This window comes from Nannospalax galili, unplaced genomic scaffold, assembly GCF_000622305.1.
Source record: "Nannospalax galili isolate Female #2095 unplaced genomic scaffold, S.galili_v1.0 scaffold128, whole genome shotgun sequence".
In the NCBI taxonomy this organism is placed as follows: domain Eukaryota; kingdom Metazoa; phylum Chordata; class Mammalia; order Rodentia; family Spalacidae; genus Nannospalax; species Nannospalax galili.
In genome coordinates this window covers 309,078-324,536 of record NW_008360322.1, presented here as the reverse complement: position 1 = coordinate 324,536, position 15,459 = coordinate 309,078, and the positions used below count along the sequence as shown (strand labels likewise).

Genomic DNA, 15,459 nt, shown 5'->3' with positions numbered 1-15,459 from the left:
CTCTCTCTCTCTCTCTCTCTCTCTCTCTCTCTCTCTCTCTCTCCAGGCAAATTGGAGACAATCTGATTGTCCCTGGAGGTGTAAAAACCATCGAAGCCAATGGGAAGATGGTGATCCCTGGAGGCATTGATGTTCACACTCACTTCCAGATGCCTTACAAGGGTATGACCACAGTGGATGACTTCTTCCAAGGGACAAAGGCCGCCTTAGCCGGTGGTACCACCATGATCAGTAAGTCCTTGGATTATACATGTTGCTGGTACAGAGGTGGGAGCTGAGCACAGTGCTCTCTGATAATACTGATACTGTGCATACTTCTGTAAGTTTGGCTTGTGGAACTTCTGTCTTTGGGGGTGTAAGGAAACAGGTTGTTCTGAGGAAACTGGCAGCTTCCTGTAGCTACACAGAGGAGATCCTTGAAAGAGACCAAGAAGAAGATAAGTCAGAAGGAATGATCACCAAGACTGGCAGTTCTTGGGAGATTTGTGGGTTTCAGTGGATTTAGTGCTATTTGGTCTGTGCTGTATTTTGAGCAATTTGTGTCTTTAAGATTAGGCAAGCTGTGAATGGTTTCCTTTATTTGTTCATTTGTTTATCTTTGTTTTGTTTTTGTTTTGCTTCTGGTAACTTGTGATTCCAGAGAAATCTAGGAGTTACATGCCATTGGGTTACTGAACCAATAGCATTCTAGGGTAGACCTTCCTGTCCAAAGGGATCTCAATGAATAGGGTCCTAGTCCAGAGCTACCCTCAAACTTGGGCAGGCAGAACACTGCTTATTTAACACCGTATACATCTACCCACAGGCACAAAACAGCCTGGGCCAGAATTGCCATCTATTTTGAACTTCCTTTTGACTGAACCACCAACAGGGATTAGCTTCAGCTAGTTGAATCTGGAAGCCCTGGAAAATTGCTGCAAGGCCATAAAAGGTGTAATCCGGGGAGGCCTGAGTTTCCTCCAGCCATGGGAGGATGCCAGCTGACTTCTCAGCAGCTGTCTTCCCGAGAAAGCCCTGGTGTCCTTGAAGACATTAGAAATGTAGCTGTGTGTATTTGCTTTCCGATAAGTGCACGTGGGTTCCTTTGATAGAAGGCTGAGGAAATGCGTGACCTTGGCTTGGCTGGCTGCCATCTGGACCAGGAGTTGGGTCTGTTTTTCATGCTTGTGATGTGCCTTATGCTTAGTCTTCTACATTAGGCAGAAAGAATTTCAGAGATGTAGATGAAAGAATGGCAGACGCATCCGTGTTCTTCATAGATAATTTAGAAAGCCCAGGTAGGCAGAGAGCAATGAATTCACGTTATCTTACTCACCATTAGTGTTGGCTAAATATTATTTCCCCACTTAACAATAGGATCATGATATTTTTACTGTGTTTTAATGTGCCATTTTTACCTAATTATTTATTATGAATCTTTCTAGTCATTTGTGCTTATTCTACCACAATATTTAGAATTGCTGACTAGTCATCACTTTGTGAAGGCATCACAACTTATGTGTTTAGCTAGACTTCTCTATTTGACTTCAGCCACATCCACCATTCACGTATACATATATTAACACATCCTTAGACGCAAAGTTTGGCTGACAGCTGCAACTAATTTCCCTAGGAATAATTCTTAGGCATAGGGATAAATGATTGAGTCAGATATAAAAAATGTGCATATTTGGGTATGTGTTTCAATGTTGTTCTCAGGAACGTTGAACCAATTCACACTTTAACTCAGCTGCCCATGGGGCACTGATGAGAGTGTAACTTTTACCTTTTGCCTTGCCTTTACTAACAGTAGCTGTATTATACATGGCTGCAGGGAAAAGAGTAGATCTGGCCTCAAAGAAACAGATTCTTGTTAGAAAATTCATGGATCATGGCCACTTAGGTCTGGCTTATGTAGAAAATGTCTTCCATTCAGAGAAGAGCACAACTTTTATCACTAACAGTGACTCAGCCCTAGAAATCACAGTATATACCAGGCAGTCATTGATCACTAACATTTATTGACTACTTACTCTGTGCCAGGTTTCAGGTGAGTCATTTTGCATGCATTTTTATCACCTAATCATATAGCAAACTCAGAAAACATTGCAACCTATTGCCAAGCTCACTTAGCAAGCCTTTTAAAGAAGGAAAACTGAAGTTTAGAAAAGTTAATAATTTGTCTCAAAACCCATAGTTAAGAGACATTTAGATTATCAACCTGGTAGAAGGCACTGGAAATGCTTATGCTGGGGACATAGAGGTTGTAAACCCACAACTAAGCAAGCAGGAGCAGGCCTGGGAGGGAGAACAAAGCCGTATCTGAATCATCCATATGGGCTTCTGTCTTTCAGTTGACCATGTGGTACCTGAGCCTGAGTCCAGCCTGACCGAGGCCTATGAAAAGTGGCGTGAGTGGGCTGATGGGAAAAGCTGTTGTGACTATGCCTTGCATGTGGACATCACCCACTGGAACGACAGCGTCAAGCAGGAAGTGCAAAGCCTCATCAAGGACAAAGGTGAGCCCAATCATCCTCTCCACCCTCCTTTCTTGGACCAATTCACACTTCCCACAGCACTCCTGCCCTTCCCACAGCATCCCTCTCGTGTTAGTTGCTCCCCTGACTTAGTCTGATACCTTAAGCATGAGTGTTGAGTGTGAGGATTCTACTTTGTTCCAGGAGCTTTTATTTATGCAACCTTACTTTTTACAGGATCCTCATGATATAGACATTGTTAGTTTCACTTTGCAGATACAAAAGCTGAGGGTCAGAATAACTGCCCAGGATCATATTCAGTAAGCAGTAGATCTATCCAAAGATAATGCTTTCACCTCCACCCATTTTGCAGAAGAGGAAACTGAGGCAAGAATACCTTATTGTCCTTGAGGCCACATTGCTAGCAAATTTGAGATGATTAATTTCTATTCACTTATTTATTTTTAAATTTATTATTTTTACTATTATTTTATGTGTATGAGTGTATTCCCTCATGCATGTAAAAGTGCATGTGTAATGTGCCTGCAGAGATCAGAAGAGGGTGTTGGATCATGTGCAACTGGAGCTACCGATGGTTGTTAGTCACCATGCAGGTGCTGGGAACCGAACCTAAGTACTCTTCAAGAGCAGCCCGTTCTCTTAACCACTGAGCCATCTCTCTGGTCTCCATTTCTTTCTATGTTCTGATCATCATTTAACATTCACTGGCATGCACGTGAATATGCAAATAAGTACCATGCGCTCAGAATTGTATGGCAGCCTGGGAAACCAGGGAAGTATAAGCAGTGGTCTCTGCTAGGGATCCAATGCATAAAGCGGCAAATGAATACCTCAAAACGACAGGAGAGATGACTCAGCAGTTAAGAACAATCACTGTTCTTCAAGAAGACCTATATTCAATTCCCAGCATCCACATGGTGACTAACAACTAACTGTCCATAATGCGAGTACCAGGGGATCCGACACCCTCTTCTGGCCTCTGTGGACATTGCATACATGTGATACACTTACATACATGAAGGCAAACACTCATATACATAAAATAAAGATAATAAAATATTTAAAAACCCATGCAAGACATGTGGTCATATCAGTAGACTAGACACGAGTGCTAGAAGCTTAGAAGAACAGCATTTGTCTCCACTGGAGGGGAGAGGATGCACCCTCAGATGAGGAGGTTTTCTTTCTATCTCTTGCTGTACCACATAAACTCTGTCCGAGCTTTGGTGAAATATAATCTGAAATTAGCCCCTCCTTCTTCTGTGTCTCCTATCCAAAAGAGCATCTCAACTGTAGTAGAAAATTCAGTGACTTTAACAACCACACAGGGCCTGGGGCACTCCAAGGGTGACTTGGAGGCCTTTGGGACTGATAATGTTGTGGGAAACTGCCCTGCACTGACCCAGGTTGGGTAGGGACATTCTGGAACTGCAATCCACTTTTGGCTGGGGAGACTGTGGGCTGAGATGACCCTAATGGTTAAAGACAAAAATTATTCCCCTTTCCTTAAAATTATTTTCTGTTCTGCTATTTCACCTACCTATTTATTTTGGGCGAAAATCAAATAGCTCTTTTGCTAGAATGCTGACGGCTTTGATGTTTAAAGCATAAAGTACAATTTTTTTTTTCTGTCCTCAGTCACTCCAATAGTTCCCTGAGGTCAGATTTTGTATCTATCTTACTTTTACATTTGAAGTTTAGATAACTTAGTGTGGAAGAATCGTTCCTAAAATGTAGTTTAGAGCCCAAACCCTTTTATTATAAAAATCATAAGGAGTGTTTGTAGATTAACAGAGCAAGATTTGACTTTGGATTTCATACTTTAAACAGATTGTAGAGAAAGGAGGGGGAATAGTCTACTTACAGAAAGCACACACACATACAGTGCGTGCGTGCGTGTGTGTGTGTTTGTGTGCGTGTGTGTGTGGTCAAAGGTACGGTTTTAGTGACAGAAACATGCAATGTGAGTACCTGCTCCATTTCAGAAGCAGGTTTTTTTTTTTTTTTTGGCAAAGAGTTTAGTGTAGAGCACTGGCACGCCTGTGGCTTTCTATATCGCCTATTTTTTTTTTTTTTTTTTTTTTTTTTTTTTGAGACAGAGTCTTACTGTATAGCCCTAGCCAGCCTGGTGCTTTCTATATCGCCTAATTCATAGCAATCCTCCTGCCTCCTACTCTCCAGTGTTAGAATTACAGGCCTGTGCCACCTGGCCTGGCTCCAAAACAGTTTTTAAGGTTAGTTTCATTGTCCTCTTTCTTCTCTCAAATGCTTCACCATGCAGCCCTGTATGTAACAGTCATTCACTAAACAGTGAAATAAACCCATCTCTGGAGATCAAATGCCTGCCTCACAGGGTCTAAGATCCCTCCTTTAAAGTTTTGTCTCCTTTAGTAGAGACTGCAGCCTTATGAGGTAGAGGTTTTTTTTCCAGTTTACAGCCGAGGAAAGTAAAGCCCAGAAGTTAAGTGTTCCAAGATCACTGCAGTGAGTCCAGGCATTGCAACCCCTAGTGTCTGCACACAACTGGTGTGTTAGAGCGAATTCTCTGGTTTCTGCTGTGCTGCCTCCAACAATTTCAGAGGTACTAATCTGGGCTACAGTGCTGAGTGATGGGGCAAGAGACAGGCACAGACAGACCATTGTGCTATGATACCAGCTAGGAACTTCTGATTTTATAGGGTAGGAAAGGACATAAAAAGATGCTCTTGGGAGATGCAGAATGGGATACCTCCTTTATATTGAACAGATGCCTGAGTCATGTGCTCAAGACCCATGGTGAGTGAGGTGAGATGACAGTGTTAGTGATAATGTCTTTTTCCTATTTTCCTTCCTTTCCTTGTCTTGCAGGGGTTAACTCCTTCATGGTTTATATGGCCTACAAGGATTTGTACCAAGTGTCCAACACAGAGGTAACAACCCATTTGCTATGTGGTTTGAGGTGTCTGGATGTGTTTTCTATTGCTGCTGATGACCTTATTCCTTGAAACATGAGTCACTGTGGTCAGTGTGGGAGACCGCTGTACCAGACTGTGTTTTGAAGCACTTGCAGTCTACACTGCATTTTAAAGAAGGTAATGGGCAGGGTCCCTGTGGCAAAGTAGATGGGAGCTAGAATTTCTACTGGCAGCAGTTGTCCTGAGGGGTAAGATGAAGGCCATACCTACTTCAACTGAACAAGTTCCAAACATCTCACCAAGTCCATGAAAATGTGGGGTTCTCTGCCTCATAAGATCACACCAGCCTCCTGCTCTTTGTGCCAGCTTTCCTGTCATAATTGCAGCAGTTTGCCTCTCCCGAGGAAAGCGTGGATATGTTTGTTTTAGATAGATGTAAAATTACCAGGAGAAACACAAGAAATTAGTGCCCATACCTCTTAGGAAGGCTCTGAAGGTAAGTTTGTCTTGAAAGGTTCAGAGGAAGAGTTTCAGCATTTGTGTTAGGTTTGTTGACCAGCCTGTCAAGGGATTTGGGAGTTCAGAAGCTGTATCTCAGCTCAATGGCAATTACTCCATTAAAGACGTATGTCAGAGAAAGGACTTGTTAGATATTGGTCCTGTCTATCTAGAAGTCATGGCCAGTCCTTCATATATACAGAACACAGAGTTTCTTTGGACTGTAGCCTTCTCTGATGACACATATTGTAGTCTTTACTTCTGCCCTCTTCACTGATTTCCTCTGGTTTAATCCACTGTTTTGGCTCTGGTTTTAGCAATCAGCCTTTATGAGAAGCTGTTAAAGTTGACTGTGAAGGTGAGAAAGATTCTTTTCTATTTCAGCTCTATGATATCTTCACCTGCCTGGGAGAACTGGGGGCCATTGCTCAAGTTCATGCTGAGAACGGGGATATCATTGCCCAGGTAATGCCATGAAGTATACTTTCTGTGTGAGCGTGGGTCTGCATCCCATCAGTTATCTTGCTTCTGCAACTTTTCCTCAAGTGCCCCAAATGTGCCTCCCTGAGCACACTGCTAACAACAACATCCATGCTAGAGAGCCTCACAGATAGCTGGAATCGCAGCACTTGGAAGACAGAGGTAGGAGGCTCATTGGAAGTTAAAGGCCAGCCATAGGAAGACCCTGTCTGAGAAGAAGAAAACAACAACAAAATAAACACAAAGAGCCTCATTCATGGTCTGTATGGAAAAGGAAAAAGGTAGGGTAGCAGGGGATGAAGACAAGTGAAGAGAAACTAAACAGAGCTACAGAAGAAGAAGAGGTTTGACCAGCCTGGGAATCATAAAGTTTATCCTGGAAGAGGAAGATTTCAAATTGAGCCCTGCCTGGTGTGGGAGAGCAATGCTGGTTCTTTGCTGAAAGTGAGTCAAAGCTACATGACAGTCTCTGTCCCAAGGCAGCATTTCTCAGAAGCCAGAAATCTGATGCAAGACTACAGAATTCACAGCCTTAGATAATAATGAATTTGGGTCTTGTGGGGATCAGACATCTTCTGGTTTCCTAGAAATTGTATTGAGTAACTTGCTGAAAGAATGATGAAAGTGAGGGCCCCAAGGCCCAAATTGATCTTTTTTAGGAAGTAAACTAATTCCCTCTCCATCTCCTGTGCTGCTTTATGGAATAGGTACACAGATGTGTCATAGGCAGGGTTTTGCTTCTCAGACACACTCAGCCTCTACTAGGAGGAGTCAGCCAGAAAAGGGGAGAGAGAGAGAGAGAGAGAGAGAGAGAGAGAGAGAGAGAGAAAGAGCGCTCAGTCCATTGGATGATATGAACAACAAGAACCACTGTTTATTCTTTCAGAGTATGTCGTGAATACATCATGCCAGGCACTAGGCTATAGAGGTGAGCCCAAACACAGGCATTGCATCTCTCACTCTGGTAGTGCTACCTCTTCCCTTCAGAAGATACCCAGGACTTGGTGAATATGGTTACCAGGTACAGGAGCAGTATTCAACCTAGCCTTTGTCTCAGACCCATTAGCTTCCTAATAGTAAGTACCATTTAGTGAGAGCTTGCTGCTATGTGCTGCTATGTTCTTTCTAGGCCTTCTTCCAACTTTTCAAGATGCCACCACCCTGCCTATTTTGTAGATAAGAACATCAAGGCTCAGAGGGATGCCATCAATGACTCAAGGGTCACAGTGAATAATTGGGAGACCCAGATTTTTAGTACATAGCCCCAGTGGGCATCTCTACTTAGAGATTGTGTATCTGGGGTCCCTTGCTCTTCATATTCCATAGTGCAGAGCTGTAGCTGTTATGATTTAAGACTCTCAGCAATGTCTTGTGAATGAGCTAAGTTTGCAGTTTTTCTGCCTTATGACTAAGAAGGCTAATTAATCAGCCTCCTGATACATTCCAACCCCCAGACTTAATGAAATCATTTTCCACAGAGGGTACATGGCCCTGCTTTCCAGGGAGGCACTTGATGGTGAGGGAACTGTTACTACTCCTCTTTCTTCATGTGCTTAGTCTAGTACCCAGAAGACAGCTCTCCCTCTTCTGCCATGGAGTTCAAATTTCCTGCTCCTATTCCAGCTCCTTGTAGCTGAAACAGTGCTCCAGGTCAGAGCTCCTTTGCTTGGCTCCTTTCCCCTGTGGCTCCTCAGCACAGGCATTCCCTGGATTCCCCTTTCATCCCAGCCTTTCCTTCCCTTGGGAAGATCTCTTCTCAGTCAGGAAAAGAATCAGGGCATTTTCCCATTTGGATGAGTTTCTTGTGTCTGTGTGTGTTTATTAAATTCAGCTTGAGCTGAAAGATTGTATCATATCCTGTAAGCGAGGGCAGCTGCTGGCCCCAGGGTTTCGTGCTCTACTTCTGCAAAACTGAGAAGAGCAAGAAAGCTGCTTTGAGTACAAACGAAGACAATTTCCAAAAACTTCAAATTGGCAAGGTAGGCTGAGAGGACAGCATCTTTAACCATTCATTTAAGAAATATGTACTTCACATCTATTATGTTTCAAGCCTTGGGAAGGGAAGGTGGAGAAACAAACCCAAACCAAAACCAAGCAACAACAACAACAACAACAACAAAATCATGGCCCCTTTCCTAGTTGGAGCAAACTACAGTTGTGATGTGACCAGAGCTGTGATGTCATTATAGATGTGATGAGCCCCTGCTCCCTTGTGAGGTAGCATTAATGGGGCCTTACATACCATTTATCTTCCAGCTGTAGGAGCATCACGAAAGACTGAGTAGTCTCAGTAGTTTCTTTGGACAAGCTTGGCTGTAGAATAGGACTTCTCAACATGAAGGGTGCATTGCAACACTGGATTTTCCAGATCTCAGAGATTCTGATTCAGTGGTATTCTGATTCTGATTCTGATAGAGTTCAGAAATGTGTTTTCAAAGTATGACCCCTTGAAGAATGTGTCTGGAGACCACTTCTGAGCCGGCTTCATGCTGTTAACCCAGCACACATGAACACAGAGACCATGGTCATATAAGACAGAAGATACTCTATTTGTAAACCTTAACCCTTGTGTGACTTGAGGCTCATCAGAGTGGACCATTCACTGGAGTTTGGAAGAAATCGTGTTTATTCCAGATTTCAATAAAAGAGGATGATAAGAATACAAATCAGGGGTGCTTTGCCAGAAAAAAAATCATCCTCTGAGCTTTTTTTTAAGAGAATTTTTAATGGTGTGTTGTGTTCATTACCTTTGTTACCTAACAGAAACAACTTAAAGTACAGATTCATGTTTCAGAGATCTTACTCCATCTTGGGAGGCAGGAACACAGCAGTTCACCTTGTGTCAGGCCAGGAAGCAGAAAGAAGGAATGCCTGCACTCTGCTGACTTTCTTCTCTTTTCCTTTTCATTCTGTCAGGATTTACAGCCCATGGAATGGTGTGACTCACCCTCAATAAATTCTTATAGTCATACCCAAATGTATGCCTCTCCAGCCCAGTCTCCTAGGTGATTCCAAATCCAGTCAAATTGACCATGGAGATTAACCACCACAAATGTGCATTTTTATCATCACTCCTCTTGATTTACATTACTAACAAAAAGGAAGTTTTCGTTCCAGCTGTTCAGAATCCTTCTGTGCTATTTGTCTCATAATTACAAGATAAGACAGGCTTGTTCCAGCTGTCGTATCTCCTGCATTACCAAGATCTTCAGGCTCCTAGGCTGGGATCACCAAGCAGAGGTTCTTAGGAACTGTCCTTAATAATTTCAGGGTGAAACCCAGCACAACTGAAAATAATGGTGGCTCAGGATTTCTGTCAGTCCCAATTAGCACCTCCCATGTTCTCTGACCAACCATGTGCTTCTCCATAAAAGCTGTCCAGAAAAAGTGTGAGGAAAATTAACAGTCAGCCATAAGAAGGAGATAATTCTGCAATTGTTCAAACAGCACAATTTTGACTGAAATAGTAACTAAGGTAATGCTGTTAAGATGCATGATCTTGCCTAGCTAAATACCGAACCCGTGAATTCAATATATGGATATAAAGCACTCAAATCCAGAGGCAATTAGTAAAACAATTCAACCCTCTATCTTCTAATAAGGCCAGAATAGGCCTGGAAATCTGCATATGTACAAAAGCAGCCAGGTGAATCTGATACAAGTGATAGGCAACCACACTTTAGGGAACATGGTTCCCCATCGCTTTAATTCAGGTCCTAAACCCAGAACCTAGCATGGAGCAGATGGTCAACACGTGTTGTGGAATAGATACGACTCAAGTGTATGTCTGAACAAGACAAGTGGAGCAAGTGCACTTACACAAGTTGTGGTCTCTGAAGTGTCACAGAGGAAGTGACATTTTTATGGGTAACGTAGACAAAAGTTGAATACCCTAACAGACTATCTTCCTTTTAATAAAAAGAATCCAGTCAACTTTTTAAAGATTCTGTCTTACAATTCCAAATGTAAAATGAATGTATTTGTTCAGCATATACATTTTATTCCTTTTTTTCCCCCTTGAGTGCATCCTTAGGCCAGAGCACACAGATATAATTTTTCCAAATCTTGGCTCAGCTCACCAAAGAATATTTTCCATTTTGTTTTTCTTATTTTAGGAGCAGGCACGGATGTTGGAAATGGGGATTACTGGCCCAGAAGGCCATGTTCTGAGCAGACCAGAGGAGGTGAGTTTGACAGGGTAGAGGAGCAGGACCAGATAAGGAGAGAGACAAGCCTCAGCAGCAGGGGCTCTTTTTCACTTTTTCTTGGAGACTCTGATAGTCACAGTCCTCAGCCTGCTACTCATTTTACACCTGGTTTTGTCTGGCTCACTCTCCTGAGCCACAGCCACACACAGTATAAGAATAAGTGTCACTGAATGGCGGTAAGAATCTGAGAGCACCGGGTAGCAGTGTGGGAGGATTTCACTCACAGACCTCCTCTGGTTGACACTAACTCAAGGGACAGTGAGAAAACTGAAAGGAATGTGGAGGTAGTGCCCGCTCCCACTGTGATCTCAGATAGCCCAGCAGCAGTGTACTCCACAGACTCCAGGGAGTACTGTGTCTAATTCCTTTCTCAATCCTCGTGAACACTGGAGCTATTCCTCCTCACTCTCTCATGTCACATTGTGTTTTGAGTCTTGCAAAGCACTGAGGGTATGGGCAGGAGGTTGGACTTTCCATAGGCATTATGCCCATTAATTTGCATATAGCAGTGGTTACAGTCAGGAATGGAAGTTTCCCATTTATGAAATGAATGAGGATATGCATCTGTGTGTTAGCAGCTGCAGAATGAATAAAAGGTGTGACTAGTGACTGATTCCGTGTCTCACATCGGTCACTTTGACAGAGCTCAGAGCTTGCAATTGGCTGCGCAGCAGTCTGAGAGCCGATTGGCTCTGGTTGGGTACCTTCAGTGTATTCAAGGCTTCTCATGTCACTGAAACTAATTGTGCCTTATCCTGTCATCCCAAATTCCACTGAAGAAGGAACCAGAACCAGAAAAAAAAATTGTGTTCCATTTCCCATCTCTTCTAGAGCCTTTAAAAAAGTTAAAATGTAACACACACATAGAAAAGTGTTCTCTATCACAAAGATGATATACATTTTTACAAACTCAATACACTGTATTAGGAGCTCCCAGATGGAGACAGAGACTTGGTCAGCTTTCTAGAACTTATCATTTGATACAATTTATTGTTACAACTCCAGTCAAACACAATTCTCAGTCTGTCCCCTTAAAACCAGGCCCTTTCTAAGGAACTGGCACTGGGTTAACTGGGTGCATGGACTCATTACCCTTGCTACCGCTCTAGGTAGCTGCCATGATTGTGCAGCAATGGACCTGAAGCTCAGAAAAGGCCTGCCACTGGCTGACCATGTTTGAAGGATTGGAAAATCATTTATGTGGCATTAGCAGGCCAGGGTAGTCAGCACTGTTGGTGAGACTGTAAATGCTGGTCACTGTGGGGATGTGCTGGCAAGACAGATTTTCTTTAACAGCAGCCAGGGGATTTCACAGCAAAGTCTATTTTTGCTCCTTGGTTTGTTTTTCAACCTCGCTCCACCCCCGCCACCTCAACCTTTCCTAGTCCTGTCTCCTTTTTAGTCAAAAGGCCTCTCAGCTGCAAATCTCTACAACTCTAGAAGCTCTTTTGGGTAAAGTTGGAGAGTGATATAACCTTCCAAAGATAGTCATGTTGTCAAAGTGTGGAAAACCTGCAGCACTGAGAAGGAATGTGAGCAAAGAGCCAGAGCAGAGGTCATGGGGAGCTGAAGTGATCAGTAGATGAAGGGAAAGAGAGCACAGGAGAAGCCAGCCCCTCTTCAGTTCAGAGCTTACCCAGAGACACCATCTCATGTGATGTTGTTCAGAGAGTAGAGCTGCAGGTACAAAGAAGAGACTCCAGGACACAGTTCAAGGGGTTTCAGAGGGGTTCACCTGCACCCAGGGGCCTTCTGGGGCATGTCAGTTCAATCAGCCAAGTTCCTTATGCCTGCCTGCTGAGCCGCATTCACCATAGAGTGACTAACTTGCAGTATGCAACCACTGGACATCTGCAAACTATTTGGAGTAGATTTTTAAAGGGTTGGTCTCCCAGGCTAACCAGAAAATCATATTCGTGCAAAAAGGAATGACAGTTAATTGAAGAAAAAAGGACCAATGTCTCTACTCCAGGCTGAATTGGACTCAGGGTTTGGATAATAGCACACTTCACACTGGTCAGAAATTGTGACCAGTAATCACACCAGTAGCTAGCCTTCCTGGGACATGTGCCTTGCTTCAGGAGCAGGCTAATTACTTGCAAGGATTAATCATTTAATCCTCAGAATAGCTCTAGGTGTCAGGACCCATTATTATCCCCACTTAGACAAGAAAACAGAAGCATTGGGAAGTCATGTGATATACCTGAACTCATTCAATTTGTAAATAGTAGAATCTGGATTTATACTCAGTCCATTCAGGGGAGCCTGAGCTGAGCTCTCAACCCTACTCTAATAAAATACAGGGAAAATAATTACTTCTTTCTTACTAAATGCAGCTGGGTTAGTTAGCATATTGGGATGGGATCAAAGTCATCAATAATAAAAGAAGTCTTTGTGCTGTGAAGCTTGAGAATTATTCCTATAAGAAATCCCTGATGCACTATGGTACCTGATTGCCATCAGTGGTGATTCTAGACCTGACCGTGTTGTGATGTGACCATGATGTGATGTGACCATGTTCTGGAAAGACATGGTCACGTCTTTCCACAGAATCTGCCCTGAGAAGATTGGGTTGCCGAGACTTCCATTCAGGGTCAGCCTTTATGATAACCTCCTCTTAGAGGAGAGGCTAAGAAAGCTCTGAGCTCTCAATACCTACTGTGTGCCAGGCACTGCCCTAGACACAGCTGTATGCTACACTCCCGTTTTCTCTGTTGAGAGACAAAGACACTGAGAAGCATGAAAGTCATGCGACGTGGAGGAGGTGTATCAGAGAAGCAGACCCAGGCCATCTAATTCCAGATGTAACTGTGTGGTTCTTAGCCTCTGACAGCACTGCATTGTCACCTTCTATAGAGGCAGGAAGTGGAAGGGGTGAGAGACTCTTGCTCCATTGACTCCTGGTGATTTTATCTTTCAGTTGGAAGCTGAGGCTGTGTTCCGAGCTATCACCATCGCCAGCCAGACCAACTGCCCCCTCTATGTCACCAAGGTCATGAGCAAGAGCGCAGCTGATCTCATCTCACAAGCCAGGAAGAAAGGTGATTTCTGCTCCCAGTATCTCCCAGTCCCTGCTGCACTATGCCAGCCCCTGCCACCTGCTTTGCCCTGTAATATAAATGGTGCCTCTTCTCTAGGAGGTGTCTGTCCACATCTGTGGTCCTGAGGTTTCTCTCATCTGGCATATGAGTAAACTGGGGCTCAAGAAGGTTAAATGATTTTCCCAAACTATCAAAGAATGAATGAGTTCCTCTGAGACTTGGTGCATCTTCCTTTCTCTTTCCAGCTGTTTATCGTCAGTTCACATTATCTGTTTTGTAAATGGACACACCAGTCAAGATTATGCTGCGTGTAAAAGTAAACAAAAAAAAAGGAATCAAAAAAGTAAATTATTGGTTGGCACATGTTTATATTGAGGGATTTCAGCAGTGACATTAGTATTCTAGCACGCTTTTTCCTTTTTGGTTCTCTTTTCTCCCTGGTGGTTTTACGATCCATATGAACAGTGAAAATAATAGATACTGGGAGGGTTCTGTTGCCCCGAGTTCTTGGTGCAGGACATGATGGAGAAATGGCTCAGCAAAAGTCCAAAGAATACTGACTGTCTTGACCTTTTGTGTGCTTCCCTGGATCAAAGCCTGCTCTAGGGATAGTGTCATCTGGCCAGAGCTGAAGTCTGAACACAGGGGTAGGGGTGGTCACTCCATGTGATCACACAGGTTAGCACAAGTTATTTTATAAAGGAGTGGAACGGACCTGTCACCATGAACTTCATAGCCCAGTGCTATATGTCATTGCCTTTCTGTCCTCTGCTGTATCTCCAGGATGAGAGGGAGAACTGAGGGCATTGAAGCTATGCATATCTCATGGACAGTCATTCTGAAGGAAGGTAGAATATATCTCCAGCAGTGAGATGGAGAATGTGGGTCTACTTATCCCTTCTGACCTTCTTCCTGTTTAGGTCCCAAAAAGTGTCATTATCTACCAACAGTAGTACTCTATAGGCACTCTGCTGCTCAGAATTTATATTAGAAAGCTACAACCTAAGGCTGGAGGTGGTGTGGGGCTCTGTGTTAGAGCATTTCTGTAGCATGCACAAGAGCCTGGGCTGATCCCTAGCATCACACACACACACACACACACACACACACACACTTACATGCACACAAAAGCTACAATGTAATGAAGATTAGTATTATGCTCAGCACTGAAATGAGTATTTTAAATATAGAATTCTCAAAGAACTCTAAGGCATGTAATATGGGCATTATTATCACCCTATTTTGAAGAAAGAAATTATTGCAACCAGCTATAAGGGTCAGTGTTCAAATTCAGGTATAATGAAAAACTTTATTGTTTTTTTCTTTTTTATCCTAAACATAATGCCAAGAAATACTTTGTCCATTCTTAAGAATATACTTCTTGTAATTATAGCTGAGTTTCTTGTTCAACTCACTTTGTTTTTAGTGATCTTATATTCCTTAGTTTGGTGATTATTTGTGTTAATCCTTGTTACTACCATCCCATTAAACAGGGATACATATGTGAATCACTGTGGCAGACATCACTTATTAATCATGGATCTTTTCTAGTGAGACCAGAAGCATTAGAATTTCTCCCTACCTGGAATTCTAGGGACTCATTACCAATTGATTGCGGTTGAAACAAGGCAAATCTTTTCTATGACCCTGGCTATGCAACCTCCTAGAATGTGACCTTATGCAAACTTTGATGGTGTAAAGCAGAAGACCAAAGTTAACGATTTACAAGGCTGTTCAGCATATCCTTGGCCCATGATGCTGATGCAGAGAAACTTAATACCAATCAACTTAGTGAGAGACAGCATTTCCTTCTGAATCACTGCCTCCTCCTCCTCCTCCTCCTCCTCCTCCTCCTCCTCCT

General features: G+C 43.1%; 1 protein-coding gene across 2 annotated transcripts in view; it reads left to right on the top strand.

Annotated features, from left to right (window-relative positions):
- The window catches only part of Dpysl3 (dihydropyrimidinase like 3), a 104,949-nt gene that overhangs the window by 76,625 nt on the left and 12,865 nt on the right, over window positions 1-15,459 (top strand). For both annotated transcript variants that reach the window (XM_008825239.3, XM_008825240.3), the window contains exons 3-8: window positions 47-231; window positions 2,334-2,498; window positions 5,325-5,386; window positions 6,254-6,334; window positions 10,465-10,533; window positions 13,478-13,598. In XM_008825239.3, the coding sequence (XP_008823461.1) occupies window positions 47-231; window positions 2,334-2,498; window positions 5,325-5,386; window positions 6,254-6,334; window positions 10,465-10,533; window positions 13,478-13,598 (683 nt within the window). The remainder of the gene's footprint in view (window positions 1-46; window positions 232-2,333; window positions 2,499-5,324; window positions 5,387-6,253; window positions 6,335-10,464; window positions 10,534-13,477; window positions 13,599-15,459) is intronic.